Source organism: Dreissena polymorpha, chromosome 15, assembly GCF_020536995.1.
Source record: "Dreissena polymorpha isolate Duluth1 chromosome 15, UMN_Dpol_1.0, whole genome shotgun sequence".
Lineage (NCBI taxonomy): Eukaryota > Metazoa > Mollusca > Bivalvia > Myida > Dreissenidae > Dreissena > Dreissena polymorpha.
In genome coordinates this window covers 18,238,435-18,254,090 of record NC_068369.1, presented here as the reverse complement: position 1 = coordinate 18,254,090, position 15,656 = coordinate 18,238,435, and the positions used below count along the sequence as shown (strand labels likewise).

General features: G+C 32.6%; 1 protein-coding gene and 1 non-coding gene across 2 annotated transcripts; one reads left to right on the top strand and one right to left on the bottom strand.

Annotated features, from left to right (window-relative positions):
- Window positions 1-2,179: 2,179 nt before the first annotated feature.
- On the bottom strand, window positions 2,180-15,584 carry LOC127859957 (sterile alpha motif domain-containing protein 9-like). Its single transcript, XM_052397617.1, has 6 exons — window positions 12,608-15,584; window positions 12,123-12,264; window positions 8,957-9,012; window positions 8,542-8,623; window positions 6,895-7,109; window positions 2,180-5,960 (listed from the first exon to the last, which is right to left on the bottom strand). Exon 1 carries the CDS (start codon window positions 15,582-15,584, stop codon window positions 13,305-13,307), a length of 2,280 nt encoding a protein of 759 aa, XP_052253577.1. The 3' UTR covers window positions 2,180-5,960; window positions 6,895-7,109; window positions 8,542-8,623; window positions 8,957-9,012; window positions 12,123-12,264; window positions 12,608-13,304.
- Window positions 10,955-11,035, top strand: Trnas-uga (transfer RNA serine (anticodon UGA)). The gene has a single exon. It is a non-coding gene; the product is annotated as a tRNA-Ser (tRNA).
- Window positions 15,585-15,656: the final 72 nt, after the last annotated feature.

The window sequence follows — 15,656 nt, the reverse complement described above, 5'->3', positions numbered from 1 at the left end:
TTGTAAATAACATCGTTTCTAAAGTAAATGCAAAACTTAAATTTTTATACAGACACAAAACTTGTTCAAATTTTAATTCTAGAAAACTTATAAGTTCAGCTCTTTTACAATGTCATTTTGATTATTGTTGTTCATCTTGGTTTCATAGTTTAAATAAAGCCAAAACGAAAAAATTACAAATTATGCAAAATTAAAATATCAGGTTTATTGAAGAATTCGAACCAAGAACCTCCATTACCAATGATGAATTTGTACAATTGAAAATGTTAAATGTGGAAAACAGAGTTAAACAGCTTAAATTAAGTTATATGCCTAACATTTATTATGGAAAATGTCCTTCATATCTCAGCGAAAAAAATCATCAAGATCTGGAAAAAGTAATTTCATAATACCAACTGTGACAAATAGTTATTTAAAAAAAAACTTCAAATACTCTGGGTCTACAGACTGGTATTCCCTCCCAGAGGACATCAAAACAGTGACAAATGTTGACAAACTTAAAAGAATGGTTAAAAAACATCTACAAAACAAACAAACTGAGATAAGTGAGGATATATATAGGTATTTTTAATATATGAATATGACTATGTTATAGAAGCAATTGTAACTTGTGATATACTATTTGAATTTGAAATGTTTCCACATTTGCAATAATATGTATTTAGTTAAACGTCGTGTTTGGTAATGTTTTTCATTTTTTGCTAACATTAGTGTTGTTGTCGGATTGAGACAAAATGCTAGGTTATTCACATGTTTTCTCTCAATCAAACACCGAAGTATATGTGTGTAAATTAGATCATATAAAAACTTTTTTTCTCGTACTTTTAACGGACCCCATTGGAAATAAGCTTTCAGCTTAATGGGTTATCCATGGGTCAAGTATTGCATTACAATTGATAACTAATTTTTATGATTAGTATAATATATATAGATTTGAATTTATTTAAATATTTATATATTATATGATAACTATAGCTGTCATGATAACAGTGGTGTAACTATGTTTTAATGATTTTATGTATTGTAATATTGTTATATGCGTTTGACCTAGAATGTTGAATAAATAAATATGTTGACGATGTACATTGTGCAAATCAAATCAAATTTCTGTTTGCCCGTCTGGCTGTCTGTCTGTCAGTCAGTCAGTCAGTCAGTCAGTTAGTCAGTCAGTCAGTCAGTCAGTCAGTCAGTCAGTCAGTCAGTCAGTCAGTCAGTCAGTCAGTCAGTCAGTCAGTCAGTCAGTCAGTCAGTCAGTCAGTCAGGTATCCTAAAAGCTCTTGTAACAACTCCTATCTCAGGTAATCGAAACATAATACGGGGGTGTATATTTTAATCTAAATGAAATATTTATTTTTATTCTTATGTTATTGTGTTTTTTCTCAACAATTTTACAGGAAACAATTACATAACATTTATTTTGTTGATTAACACAAATCCGTGAGTACATATTCTTGTTAATGATAGTACTTATAGAGCAATATTGCTCAGTATAAATCACTATCGTTGTTTTTATACTCAACCATACCTCGAAGAAGTGCGTCTGTGTCTCAGTCAGTCAGAAAGGGTACGTAATACAAAATCGGTGAATGCAGTTTTAAAATGGACTGATTTTGTTCATAGATATAATTGTTAAACAAAGTTGTTTCATTTAAATATTCTTATATAACATATAAATGTTATTTTACATACATAAATAATTGTTCGACATATAAGTCACACATATGAATCATATTCTCCAATGTTTTTTTTTAAGTTTTCATTTGAACGATTTGAACATGCGACACCTCGGTACATCATTATATTCGCATACTTGCAAGTTGGTATGATTTTTATCTTCATGTATATGGTTTCCACAGGTTACTTAAATTTAGTGTTGTCTTGAATGACATATCCTGCAATTTTTTGCAAGTCCTGCATACTTTGATAAAAATTAGAAACATTTTTCTTTTTTTCAAACATATTTTTATTTCCAGACTGCAAACAAATACATATTATGTATAAAAAAAGAAGCACACAGGTGAAATTTAAATAGAGATGAAAAAGTATCGTTATGAAAAACTTCGAAAGTTATCTATTTTATATAAGTTAAAATCCATACACAAACTTGAGGATATAAAAGTGGAAAATATCTATAACTTCACTATACAGATGTTTTAAACATTAGACACAGAATTCAAAGCAAATGCATAATGTTTATTTTTTTCATTTTAATTGAACTATTCTACAAAATCATCTGTATGTTAAAAATAATTTATTAATAATACTCTTAAGAGTGAAAAAATATCCCTTTTTTCATATAAATGAGTTATAGCCATTATTATTTCTTTGTAGGAGATTTTTTAACATAACGATATACGGAAAGGTGTAAAGCGAACATTTAAGTGTACATACTTAGTGAAAAAGGAAAAGAAGGCTTCAGATTTAAAAACTATAATTAACTGTTTCATTGGTAATTGTTACATACTTGAATCAGGTACACTGTAAGGAAAGACAGTTTCATGCATTTGTGTGTTAGAAAAGCATTTTAGAATTAAAAAAGACATTTTCCAGTATTTATAGACAATAAAAGTATTTATAAAATGTAATATCATATGCAAAAATAACACATTAAGGCATAGAAAACAATAATAGGCACGCATAATTATGTTTAATGACACATTTCCCGGAAATTAAATTTCATTTGAGATTACAAACGGTACGGTAAAATAGAGTTTGTACGAAGCTGTAAAACCTACAAAACATGTTCAAATACTAAGTCTGAAACAATAACATAACACAAATCACACTTACTGTCAAAGGATTCTAATTTTTTTCTTTGACATATGTATTTTTTCATATTTATACTTTGTGTATTTCTTGGCTCCTGTTATACTATAAGTGCATTTATTCATTTTACACGCGTAAACGTAAATCTTAAAAAGCAAAATAACTTTATTCATTAATCTAGCAGTATTTGTAAAATATCTGAATAGAAACATTTTCTTATTCATGAGAGCAAAATTTTGTCCTGATAACTTCTCGTTAATTATTGCTTGAGAAATCTGACATTCCAAGAATAATTATTCTAATCTAAATTTTTCTCACTTTGTTTGCAATAAGGACATAATGGGTCATCAGTATATCCAGTATATCACTTTTTGTATTTAAAATGGTTTATAGTCTTTTTGCACATAATTTTCTTTTGTCAATATTAGTTCTAATAATATGATCAAACTGGGTTTGATGATTTGGTGGGTAGAACAAGATAAACATTTGTTACATAAATTGATCTATTGATCTTGTCTCTCCCATATGATTGTTCAAATTTGTAAATTCTGTTTATTTCATCAACATAAATAAAGGTACTATTTTTTTATAAATATAACCCATACAACATGACTTTAAAAAAACGTTTACGTCTTATTAATATAAATTATTTGGATTATAACAAAGAGCATACTACAATAATTCTTTTTTGTTTGCTTCTTATATCCCACAATAATGTTAAAATCTTTTTAAAATATATACCCATATAGTGTTTGAAACCCCGTTTAGATATATTTTAAGCAAAATGATTAATCCAATTAAAGAATGTATAAGTAGAGAATGACAGTTTTGTCATATATGTGCAATTTCTCCTAAAGGATTGAATTCTTTGTAGCAGAGTAAGTTCGAATGCTGGAATATATACCTCAAACTTGATCATTTTTCTATTTTCTTGAGAGAGAGAAGGAAAATATTAACCCAATTTTCTTTTTCGAACGTTTACACTGTTGTAAACGTTATTCTACTATTCCCGGCTCAAATAAAATTTCAAACATACTCTAATGTTTAATTAAAAATGGTTTGGACTGCTTAGGCCTACCTATGAACATGTGATTGAATAATGACACAATACATGTTATGACAATACCAATCTTTCCAATTGGTTTTAAATCTTTCTTATACTTAGATTCTTATACATTCTCTGTATTTATAAAGTAAACGTGTTGTTCATCAATTGAGAATTCTGCAGGTTATACTAAATTTTACAGACCATTATCTGACAAGCTGCCTTTTACTCTTATATGTATGTTGAATTTGCAATGTGTATTAATGTAACTATAAGATTGGTGGTTTCGCCAAATTATAATTGTATATAATGAGAATTCAATACTGCTCCAGCAGCTGGAGTTTTACTTCCTTATAGTTAACAGTTTTCTACTAATGTTTCAAAATATTTTCTATTTTAACTATGTTTTCATTGTACATAAAATACACGTGAAAGGCGTCTGTGTTTTATGTACAGTCATTTCAAATGTCAATAAAAACAAGGTTTAAGGTAATTTTTTTATACTATGGCAGTTTATGAAAAATTCATGTACATATTTGCTTACTTGTCTGAACTATGTGAAAGGTAAGTAAGAACATCTTTTCAAAAACAAGAAAAATATACATGTTCTAGGCACTATGTGCAATGGGAGATAAATCAAACTGTCATATGCAAAACATATGCACCCACACGCATGTTGAGCAACTGTTCTCAGTATAAAAACAAACATTGTCCCCGTTTATTTTACAATTTGCTATTTTGAACGTTAAAGCAGTCTCAAAACACCTAGACAATATTACACACTTGTTTTGCAGAGCTTGACAGCACTTAATCGGCACTCGTGATAATACATTTTATAATAAAAAAATATTAGATTGATAACACTCACTTGCGATATATTATACCTAATTTATGGTTATACGATGGATGGAACACAGGGCCGGACTATTGACAATAAGTTTTCACACTGGCCGTTTCAAGGAGGCGACTCCAGCTTTAATCACGTGTAATGTTTTAATATTTACTTAACAACTGATCGAGTGCATATAACGTATACAGGATCAATGTTTCGGTGTTTTTATTGTTTTACTTGGTATTAATAATTCAAATTTTCTTATTATATTTTGTACTAAGCACTCTTTTTCATGAACACACGAGTATAACAAATTGGTTTACTCTGTTTCATTATTGCAAAAGACGCTATTTTCTTTCTGAACAAATGCAGCTTACTTCATATTTTATAAGAAAACTGTTCAAATCACGAATAAATGTCGCTCAATCAGGACGTTCAACACTAGACTGGATCTGTTAATGTAAAATTTAGATTACTGAAAGATGTGCCTTTTTAATGATAGTATTACCGGAACGATAATTTACGAAACACATGTAAGGTCCTGGATAATTTGCAAGAATAATAGTAATAATAAATTTTATCTTATGTAGTAAAGTATGATTATTCATGTTTCAATGCAAATATGTCAGCAATAAAACATATTTTACAATGTTGATTTCGTAAATTATATGACTTTGCCAAACATTCTATAGCTGGTAATAAAACATTAAAAAAAATAATATTCGACAATGACAAGTCGAATTACATATTGCTTCATGTTTGACATTATTTAGCAATATGTAAAATGATGCATTTATATTCACGCCTTTGAACGTGCACTATTGCATGAAAAGGGCGCTATATAAATCCGGTATAATAATAATTTATATACTTTTAAGAATTTATATAAGCCTTTGGTTTTCAAATATTTCGGTCATCGTAACTATCAATGTTTACAATACTATACAAGTTAATAACTATTTAAATAAAGAAATCATTTATAAACACTATATATTACATATATATACAATTGCAATGCTACATTTACTGTTTTATATTAGCATTGAATGATACAGCATAACGGAACAAACAACACTAACACACTTAATTGTTTTAACAATGAAGTCAAGGGAAAGTTTCACAATTTATATTTGAGACATGTTTTGTCAAATTACATCTTAAGCTTTTTCTAATATACTAATATGGTCTGTGGTGTGTTTGCATGTTTCCATGTTATTTCTAATTTCCTTTTTTTCTTGGTTGGCTTTTCGTTCATCCACATCCGCTGACGATTACTTAGTGTCTTGGCGACTTCTTCTTTTTGAGCTTTTTCGGAGCCTATACATAGAAAATAAAGGTTAATGTTATGTACATTTACATTTAATGTTTCGATCTGTAAGACATGACGACTTAAATTATTATTTGTTTTCGTATACTATCGCCAGGTTATTTATTTATTTGATGTTGTTGGTGTCTTTTTGCTTTTAAAGCTTGCCCGATCACACTCGAGCAATATCCACCGTTGGTCATTGTGTGTCGTGCGATGGGTTTTGTCAGTATTAAGCCCGTTACCTAACAAGGGTTCATATTTGTCCTCTCTCTCAAAAAAGAATACAACTTGGTCAGAATGTTTATGCTGACCATATATCGACAAACGTTGAATCTGGATCAAGTGCGGGGATAAAACTTATTGAACCTAATGAAAAGGTGTTAAGAATGCTCCACTTGAAAATAATTTGAAATCAAGTTAGAAACTCAGTAACTAAATCCATTTTTATAAAACGCTAGAAGCCTTCTTCGTGATAAATGTTTTATACAATTAAAGTGAAACTGAGTCTAAATGTTTAAATTGATCAGGTTTAAAAATTGATCATGTAAAGTGAAAAAATAGTCACATAAGGTCTTACCTTCGAAAACGTTTTATCCTTAAATTCAGGTGATTTAGGACCATAACGACCCCTTTGTTTTACGTTTTTGGGGGAATGCATATGCAAACATAAAACCATGAAAACTACAAATTAAAATCGAGTATTTACCCGTGACATTGAAAATGATATGATCATAGTTTTGTTGACTTACGTTTCTTGGTTTGTGTTTGTATTGTGGAATATTGCTTTGGTTAATGGTCATTTTGACATACACCATGAAATAAGTTTGTCTTTCTGGTGCCGTTGAAGTGTCACTTTATAAACATGCAATTATCATTTAAAACGAGTCTAAATGATGTATCCATATAAACATGTACACTTGTTAAAGAAAAATCAAAAGCTACCGTCTTTGGGCGTAAATCCGTCTTGCCTTCAGTAACAGCAAAGCTTGTAGAATTGATATCGTCCTCTGCAGAGGTATTGACACGAGAATAAACCACAGTTTCTGTCGCAATTTTACAAGGGTCTTTTTCATTTGACGTGTGTGGCACAGAGGCATCGAAGCTGGTAGGTACAGTGTTCGTTGAAAAAACAGTAGATGTCTGTGCATAATCTTCGGCTAAGTGAGAAAATATAGATATGACTATTTAAGTATATGGACACTCATGCCACGAAGACTGAAATACAGTTTAAAATATTTGATTTTGTTAATTGGTTCATATGATAGACTAAACACTTATGTCAACCGCAGTAACATACCTCTATGTACACAAGTTAGTAATAAATCCGTAAATTTTCTTACAGATTTTTTTTTTCAAATCTTTATTATTAAATTGACAATCATACTGTTTGCAATTTGGCCAACTGGAGTCATTGTTTCTCTAAGAGAATCTTTCGGGCTTGGGCCGTCCAAATGCGACTTTAAGGCTAATAGTATTCTTCAAGAAAGTATACAATCGAAAAATTGTATGCATACAAATAACTGTTTAGGTGAAAATAAGTTAGAAATAGCAATAGACACGGAAAACAGTAAACTTTTTTTTCACTAAACATATGCGTATTATGCTTAAACTGACACTTAATGACGATTGCCATGTTACATGGCTGGAATCTGAAGTGTAAAATGTGATCATCAAACCTAAATTTCACTGGTTGTTAAAAGTTATAGTTTATGCTGACAGTGGTTTTAATTTGAATGATATGTAAAAACACGACACATGATTGAAAACAAAGCTGCGTTTGTTAAGCACAATCTCTCCTACTGCATTTTGAAGTAACACAGCAGCTATTTCAAAATTGAAAACATCATGGCAAAGGTCTATTGATATTTGACAAAGTTATGGGCCTTGGACAGTATTTGAAAGTGTTTTGGAAGAAAATTGCGAGAGTATTTTTTTGTTCTAAGTCCAAGGACCATAAGTTCGATAATAAATCCATAGGCCGGAACGAAACTCACACTTCATCTGTATGTCATGTTGGTAGACACGCATACCAAAAAATCAGCTAAATATCTTAAAGCGTTTCGTAAAAAAGCTTCGAAAAACGGTAAATTTAGAGAAAATGTCTTAGTCCAAGGCCAATAGCTTCGCCAAAGGTCCTGAACGACATGCACACTTCATCTATATCTCATGTAGGTACACTCACAGACCAACAATAAGCTAAATATCTGAAAGCGTTTCGTAAAAAATCTTCCTTAAACGGTTATTTAAGGAAAAAGGCCCATAACTTCGCCAAAAATCAAAGGACCGGAACGAAATTCACACTTCAACAAGGTGACTCACATACAAAAATCAGATAAATAAACGAAAGCGTTTCGTAAAAAATATCCAAAAACGTTTATTATAGAGAAAATTTCTTAGTCCAAGGCCTATAACGCCGCCTAAAATCAATGGACCGGAAATCAATTGTTGAATTTTTTTAACGAAATTTATGTTTCGTTATTGATTTTTGCAGGATTTGTGTATGTCCTTGTCGATCAATTCAAAAGCCAAGAAAAGACGGAAGACACGGTTTTTATAATATTTGCAATCATCAGATCTGTCCAACTTTACCTTGTACTTTCTTGTCCGTGATGTCATATCCTTCTGTGGTGTTTACTTTTGGGAAGGATTCATGAAGCTTTTGTACATTGCCCTGTTAATGTGATTAAGCATTATATTAACAATTTTTAACAAGGTTCTGAGGAATTATTTAGCTATTTTAATAAACACGGCATAATGCGAATCTTTATTAGGATCCCAGTTGTGTAGTTGTTGTGATTTAAACCTTGCAATTCGAAGGTTCCAGTTTCTTACCAACACAGATGACGTTATTAAGACACTTTCAGAAACATAAAATACTCATAACACATGAAATACTCACTCAAATATGTCTTAATAAGCCTAAAGTGAGCAATGCCGTTAATTCGTATTGAATATAAAACAAAAACAGAACAACAAAACAATGTTTTATATAGTGCAATATTACCATTTCCGTTTTTTTGACATCTATATTTTGGAATCTGTTATGTTCAGGCTCTGAAACTTTAACATGACCTTCAAATTATATTATATTAGAACGACCAACAAATATACAGGAGATCCCGTTTAACAATGTCAATGACAAGACTACATAAACAGACTTATCAATGATATTCGCACATTTCTCTATACTAAAATATATTGTTTAAAAAAATCCAGCACATGAAAATAGAACATTTACGTTTGCAGAAGACCATAACTAACACCATTTTGGTTACCATATTCCATAAATTATAATAAATATAATTGCAGTGAAATCGAGATTTCACTTTAAAACTATGTAACAGAAATCTGTATAATAACTTTCGAACCGAATTGCGCTGCGACCTTTACAGCTGTTTGAAAAGATAATTTTGAAGTATGTTTGACCGACTACAGCCAATGATTAACTTGAAATTGTAAAAAAATTGATTACATGTGCTGATTGACATTCATATAAATACAACATTTCAACAATAAATGCGTATATTTTAATTAATCATGATATAAGTAAATGACATAAAATATGTTGTATTAAATTGCATTTATCCTACCGGTAATTTATTTTATAGACGGATATTTTACATGTCATGTAAACATTTGCTTTATACACCTTGTATAATTTATATGCAAACTGCATGTACATAGTGGACTACTTTGTAGCCTTTCACTTTCGGTTGAATGTCAAATGAACACTTGCAGAACATTTAACTCGTTCAACTGTATCACCATCCTCATTGACTTGTTGTTAAATTTCAATACAAATATGCATTCAATGATTTAAAATCAATATAGCGTGTAACAAAACAAGTTTTTAATTCAATTCAGCATTTATATTGATTTTCATGTGAAAGAAAAACACATCGCCAAACAGAACGCGTCTATCTGTTGAAATAACGTCACTGAATTGCATCATTTATTCAGTCCAAGGACGCCGGTGCCTGGGAATACTGAAACGCAGGTGCATTCATATGTGTCGTAGGGGTGTGTCTATGGTATATTAGTGTCAGAAATGGTTAATGCGAGAGTGAATATATGGCTGGACTAAAGTTGTGAGATTGCATCGTAGATTTTGTTAATAATGTAAAATGTACCCGAATAACGCGATGTTTAATTACGTCTCTTTTTTAAAAAGAGAGCAAACACTTAAACAATTGTAGTGAATTGTTCCGTTTATGTATGACGTGAAATGGACGTGGCATTTAAAGGGTAACTTCTTTGATGAATAGGTAGTTCCTTTGTTAGTTGATCAGAGTATGCCTATTCACATAGAATTGCCTGCTTACATAAACTTTTTTTTAATGAAAAGAAATGTGTCGAGGAATAATTGTGTCGTGTATGCCGCGTGCAGTTAACCAACTAATCATGCAAACATAACTTGTAGAGGCTTGACTTTTGCATGCAAGTTATTACCCCCCCCCCATTCTCATAGAGCTGCGACTTAACGACGATCATCCCGCATCCCGATCAAGCTACGATCTGAAAAAGTTTTGGATCGGGACGGATCGAGGCCGATCGGAGTCTAAATCGAGCAATTTGGCAAAGTATGGTCTTCATTTCGACATTTTTTTCTTGTTTCTTTTTGGCCACGATACCTCTACGCTTGTTTTGAGATTGTTCAAAATAAGCGTGACGAGAGCGTAGAGCTCTCCGATCATGAAGACTCTACCGCGATCATACTGCGCTTATGAAGACTCCACTACGTTTCTCCTGCGATGTTTCACGATCGACCACGTTTTCGACCACGCTTTGAGCGTAATAAAAGCGGCGTCTATGTGTGAACGGGGGGTAGTAACCAGAGAGTCATGAGAAAGATTTAATTTTATAGACAATAAGTATAAACATCGGCAAGGATGAATGCTAAATCATGCTTCACTTCTTTATATTGACGTAGAGGTTGACATTTAAGGTAGCGCACCCATAATGATTCCCTCAATTTCTTCGAAGATTTAAGACCCTGTGTAAAGTTGTCGTAGCCGAGTGGTTAAGGCGATAGACTTGAGATCTTTTGGGATTTTCCGTGCAGGTTCGAATTCTGCCGACAACGCATACTTTTTGCGACGCGTTTTATTTCTTTTCTAACGTAATTTGATTTAATATAGCATATAAGCTATGTTTATTGTTAAATATTTTGCGATTGTCATGCACATTCTTCAATTTTTAAATTAAAACAACGTTTTGGCTAAATTGGGTGATTTACTGCTGAAAATACGGATCATGCATGTTGCATTTTTATTTTTATTTCAAAAAGTAAACGGTATATCTGTCTATTTCTTTGTATTTTTGATGTATATAGTGTATCTATAAAAACTAAGTTCAAAATATTTATTAAATGAAACTACTTTGAATTTTATGACTCTTTGTTTTTAACAAACCCAATTTCTACTTGGCTGAAACCACTTCGAATTCATGGCGCTCTTCCATAGATAACAAGTTATAAAAAGTAAATGTCTGTTAAATAATACTTATTTCATCTTGTTTAAACTTTAAACATCTTTACTGCATCTGTACACACCAACTGCATGCCCATATTTGGAAATCTGGATGAATTATTGAACTTTCATATAACCCAGGGGTGCAAATAAACTGGACAAAAGCCGCGCGTGGGGTGGTTTTGAACAAAATCAGTATATTGTTTTTTTAAAGCACGGAAAGCCTACCTAAAAAATGAATGTAGTTCAGTGAAATGATGCTGATTAAGAAAATAATACATTAGATTATATTTGGAAAGGTGCCCATTATGGGTGCGCTACCTCAAGTTGAAAATTGGCAGCCATTTTTGTTTTGGTAATTTGCTTAATTAAAACGAGTATTTAATTTTAAACAAAACTGTGTTTTACTTGAGTGTGTACCATTTAAAATGCTGATAAAATTTGAATCGAGGCATATAACGGTATGTTGTATTGTTTTTTTGCTTTTTCATTGATTTGTCAAAGGCTACTGTGCTTAGCGTAAACAGGAAAGATCACAAATAATTTAGATATGAATAATATTTATGATCAATATAATACTTAAACAGTGTGATTGTGTGCTCCAATTTATCCGACTCGTCTATGAAAGTACTCAATGACACTTACCTAGTTTCTATATTTATAGAAATAATTCTTATATATCACTACTTGTTTTGCAGGTACCTTTCAAGTTGACACCATATGCAAGGGGCCCCCTCCAGGAAAACCCCAAGGCAAAGGTTACATATCTGTTTCGGTAGTCGGCACAATTCTCTCCTGTCGGAATGCTGAACTTGTACGCTTGCCCCATACCTTTGTAATTTACCTGCAAAATAATTTAGCCGGGCACAGCATGAACAAATTAACTGCATCAAAACAACAAGCATCTTGTCACTCAATACTAAATTTAAAAAAAAGGATTCCCTCTGCACATTCTGAAAATGCTCACTTCCTCATATGTGCAAACACATATTAAAGCAATTTGTATTTTGTAATAAACTACTGTTGAAAATCAGCCGACTAAAATTAAAATATAAGCAAAACAAAAGATAGGCCAAGACATGTGAAAACATAGTTTTCTGTTGATAGCCTGATGAGTTGTGCTATTTCAAGAAGAAGAAATAGTTTAGGGTTTTATTTGGTCACTAAACCATCGCCTTAGCACTTACCCAGTGATCGATACTACGTCCTGACCCATCTACAGTTCCTTGTAACCTTACAAATGTTTCCAATCCAAGTTTGTGATCCCAAATGTTATCGCGTTTAACTTCTCTGCGTTTGCGCCTGTGAGATTTCTCTTCCTCGTGTCGCCATCTAGTTCGTATCAGATCTGTATCAACATAATCATAACCTGGACGTCCCAACTGCTAAAGCAAAAAATGTTTTCGCCGGTAGGCTCGATGCTGATTTTAAACGATCATTTTTCCTTCGGTTGTCGAATTTCTGGTCGTACAACGTTTGCCATTTTTCACATACCCAAATAAGTTCTTCTGGCGAGCACATGTCGTTTTGGTATACTTCTAATCGCGAGATTAAAGGCCAGTGCATCAACGAAAAGTACAAAAAGGTCTCAATGTAAGTGGTTTGTTTAGAATTTTGATTCATTCTTTCATTTTGACTTTTAAGTAAACTTTTACTAAAAAGTAAGAGTTTTCTGTAATCGGATGACGCGTCTTGTCTAGCCTGTACTTGGTTGTATTCTCCCGAGCAATGTATGATGTGATAGGCGACAACTATCATCAAATCATTTTCGTTTATATCGATACCTTTAGCTTGAAGGGATTCTAGAGTAGCAACAGTACTCCCAAGTTTGACTTTATCTAATGTATATTCTTTCCGTACAGCAGTAAATGAACATCCTATTTTTTATTCAATAGCTGAAGAATCTGCCTTGTAAATGCGCTGAAACTTAATTCTCATCTCACGCACCCGTCTCTCTGTGTCGGCAAATGTAGACCGCTCATGAAATGGTCGTTTTGTCATAGTAAAGACGTCTTCAACGTGACGTAAAGATTTTGATATATGGCACTGCAGATCATTTCCATTCACAAACTTTTCCATTCCAGGGCCAAATTCAACAAATTTGCCTACAGACGACAAACCATTTATGAAGTTCACAAACGGCTCTTTATATCTGTTACGCAAATGTTCTAAAACACTCAAGCCAACAGAAATTTCCATTTCATAAAATGACAAGTCATCTAATTTGCCGAGTCGTTGAGCATCTTGAAATTTTTCAATTGCCTTGCATGCTAGTGTGAGTAATTGTTTTGGTTCTACATTGGCGTCCTTCATAGAGGAAATAAGTTGTGTCCTATATATTTGTCCAAATGTGTCATACAATATAGGAACCTTGTCAGATTCTTTCAATGCCATTTTAATAGCTTCTTCGGCATGTACATATTGGTGAAAGTGAATGCAAAACCTTGCCCTTTGTTGACCAACGTACGGATCTCTTGTAATTTGGAAACAGCGATTCATAAGCTTATCTGTCCTGTCAAACGCATCTTTACTTGTTTCCCAACTCCTTACGTCTGATAAATCGGTTACAAGATTGGAAAACGTACTCTTTCCTTCTCCAAAAGGTCTCTTTTGCCGATGTCGATAATTGAATAAATTACAAACAACACCATTAAATTTTCCGGTCGAGTATGCTTCGCGTGAATCTTTTTGACGTTCTTCCAATAATGCTAGCAATTCATAGATAATTTTTTCTAAGTCTAATTGTTCTTTTTCTTTAATGAATTCTAAGCTCGCTTTTGCTATCAGCGGAGAAACCAGTGAAACCCTATTACGATTATCTACAACACTGTGTTTTATGAGAAGCTCTAAAGACTCTGATGAACTGACATTCCAAGTTTGTCGAAAAGGAATAATGTTTCTCCGTTGAGCTCCAGAAAGTCCCACGGGTCCGCCTACTTTCAATAGGTCATTCATGGTCCATTTAGTGATAGTCGATCGTTCCATTCCGATGAGCTTGTCGAATACTTCGGGTGCAAATGAGGCATCAGCATCATACGTGTTTGTGACAGAAAGGTGCTGCACAAGCTTTATTTCGTTTCCTTTCAGTCCACACATAATTCGTTTTGTAGTTTGTAAGATGTATTCTGGATTGAAGTCCTCTTTCATAACGTTAAATGCTATCATCGAATCAATTTGCTGTTTGCTTTTTGTTTCTTCTAAATTCTTCGAACGCTTCTTAAACCACATTTTTTCTCTTTTGGAAAGTGCCTGTCTCAGTATTGAGTCTTCCTTCGATGTCATATTCCGGGTAACAACCACTAAGAGACAAAACAGGTTTTCTAACGTTGACCCATTGTGATATGAAAGAGTGTCTAGGTTGTCGCAAAGAATTGCTAATGACTCTTCAGGAATATTGTCAGCTAAAACAATGACTGGATTTCTTTTGTCTTTGTCATCGTCCTTAAAAGACCAAAGTTCCAAAATTTGCTCTGTCGTATCCCTTTCGACAACATTATTTACTAAACAGCATCGGAATAAATTCGAGAAGTCTCCCTTAAACTGACTGAAATGCCACAAAAGATGTCGTCCAAGAGTGGTGCCACCAGCTCCAGGTTGGTGAAATATCTTTAAAATTTCCACCCGTTTAGTTCCTTCGCGTATTTTCTTTTCAATTTTAGTTCTGAACTTGTCAAAAACATCTCTCTTACAAACTTGTATCTCAAAATAGAAATTCCACCACGATACTTTATTTCCTTTGTAGAATGATTGTTCTTCCTTGTCGCACGTTTCGTTTTGTTTACAATCATCCATTGCACCAAACGTTGATTTGCACTCATCACAACTTATGGGCTCAATGTCGCTCAGCTGTTTGTCTTTAAGCTCTTTTGGTGTCATGGTAATAAATGTTCCAAAACTGATTGGAAGTTGAATCACATTCCCAGATATACTTGGGAAAATAGGTAAAAGTACGTCGTTTACAATATTTGACCATGTAAGTCCAGAAAAAAAAATTGCATTCTGCTTCTCTTGCTCAAGTATAGGCTGTATATCTGATCTGAGCTGTGCTAAATTTTCGTCTATATCGGAAATTATTACTGTGTTTTCTGGAAACCAGGAGCAACACTCGGATGCTAATTGATACAATGGGTCGAGTTTTGTAAGTGTATCAAATACCAAGATCATAAACAGTGATCTGTTGGGATGAATTTTCACAGATTCTTAAAGCGCATATTTCACAAAAGGATGCCTTTTCGA

Excerpts from the sequence above, each read along its gene's own strand:
- LOC127859957 (XM_052397617.1), bottom strand. The coding sequence starts at position 15,584 with ATGATCTTGGTATTTGATACACTTACAAAACTCGACCCATTGTATCAA.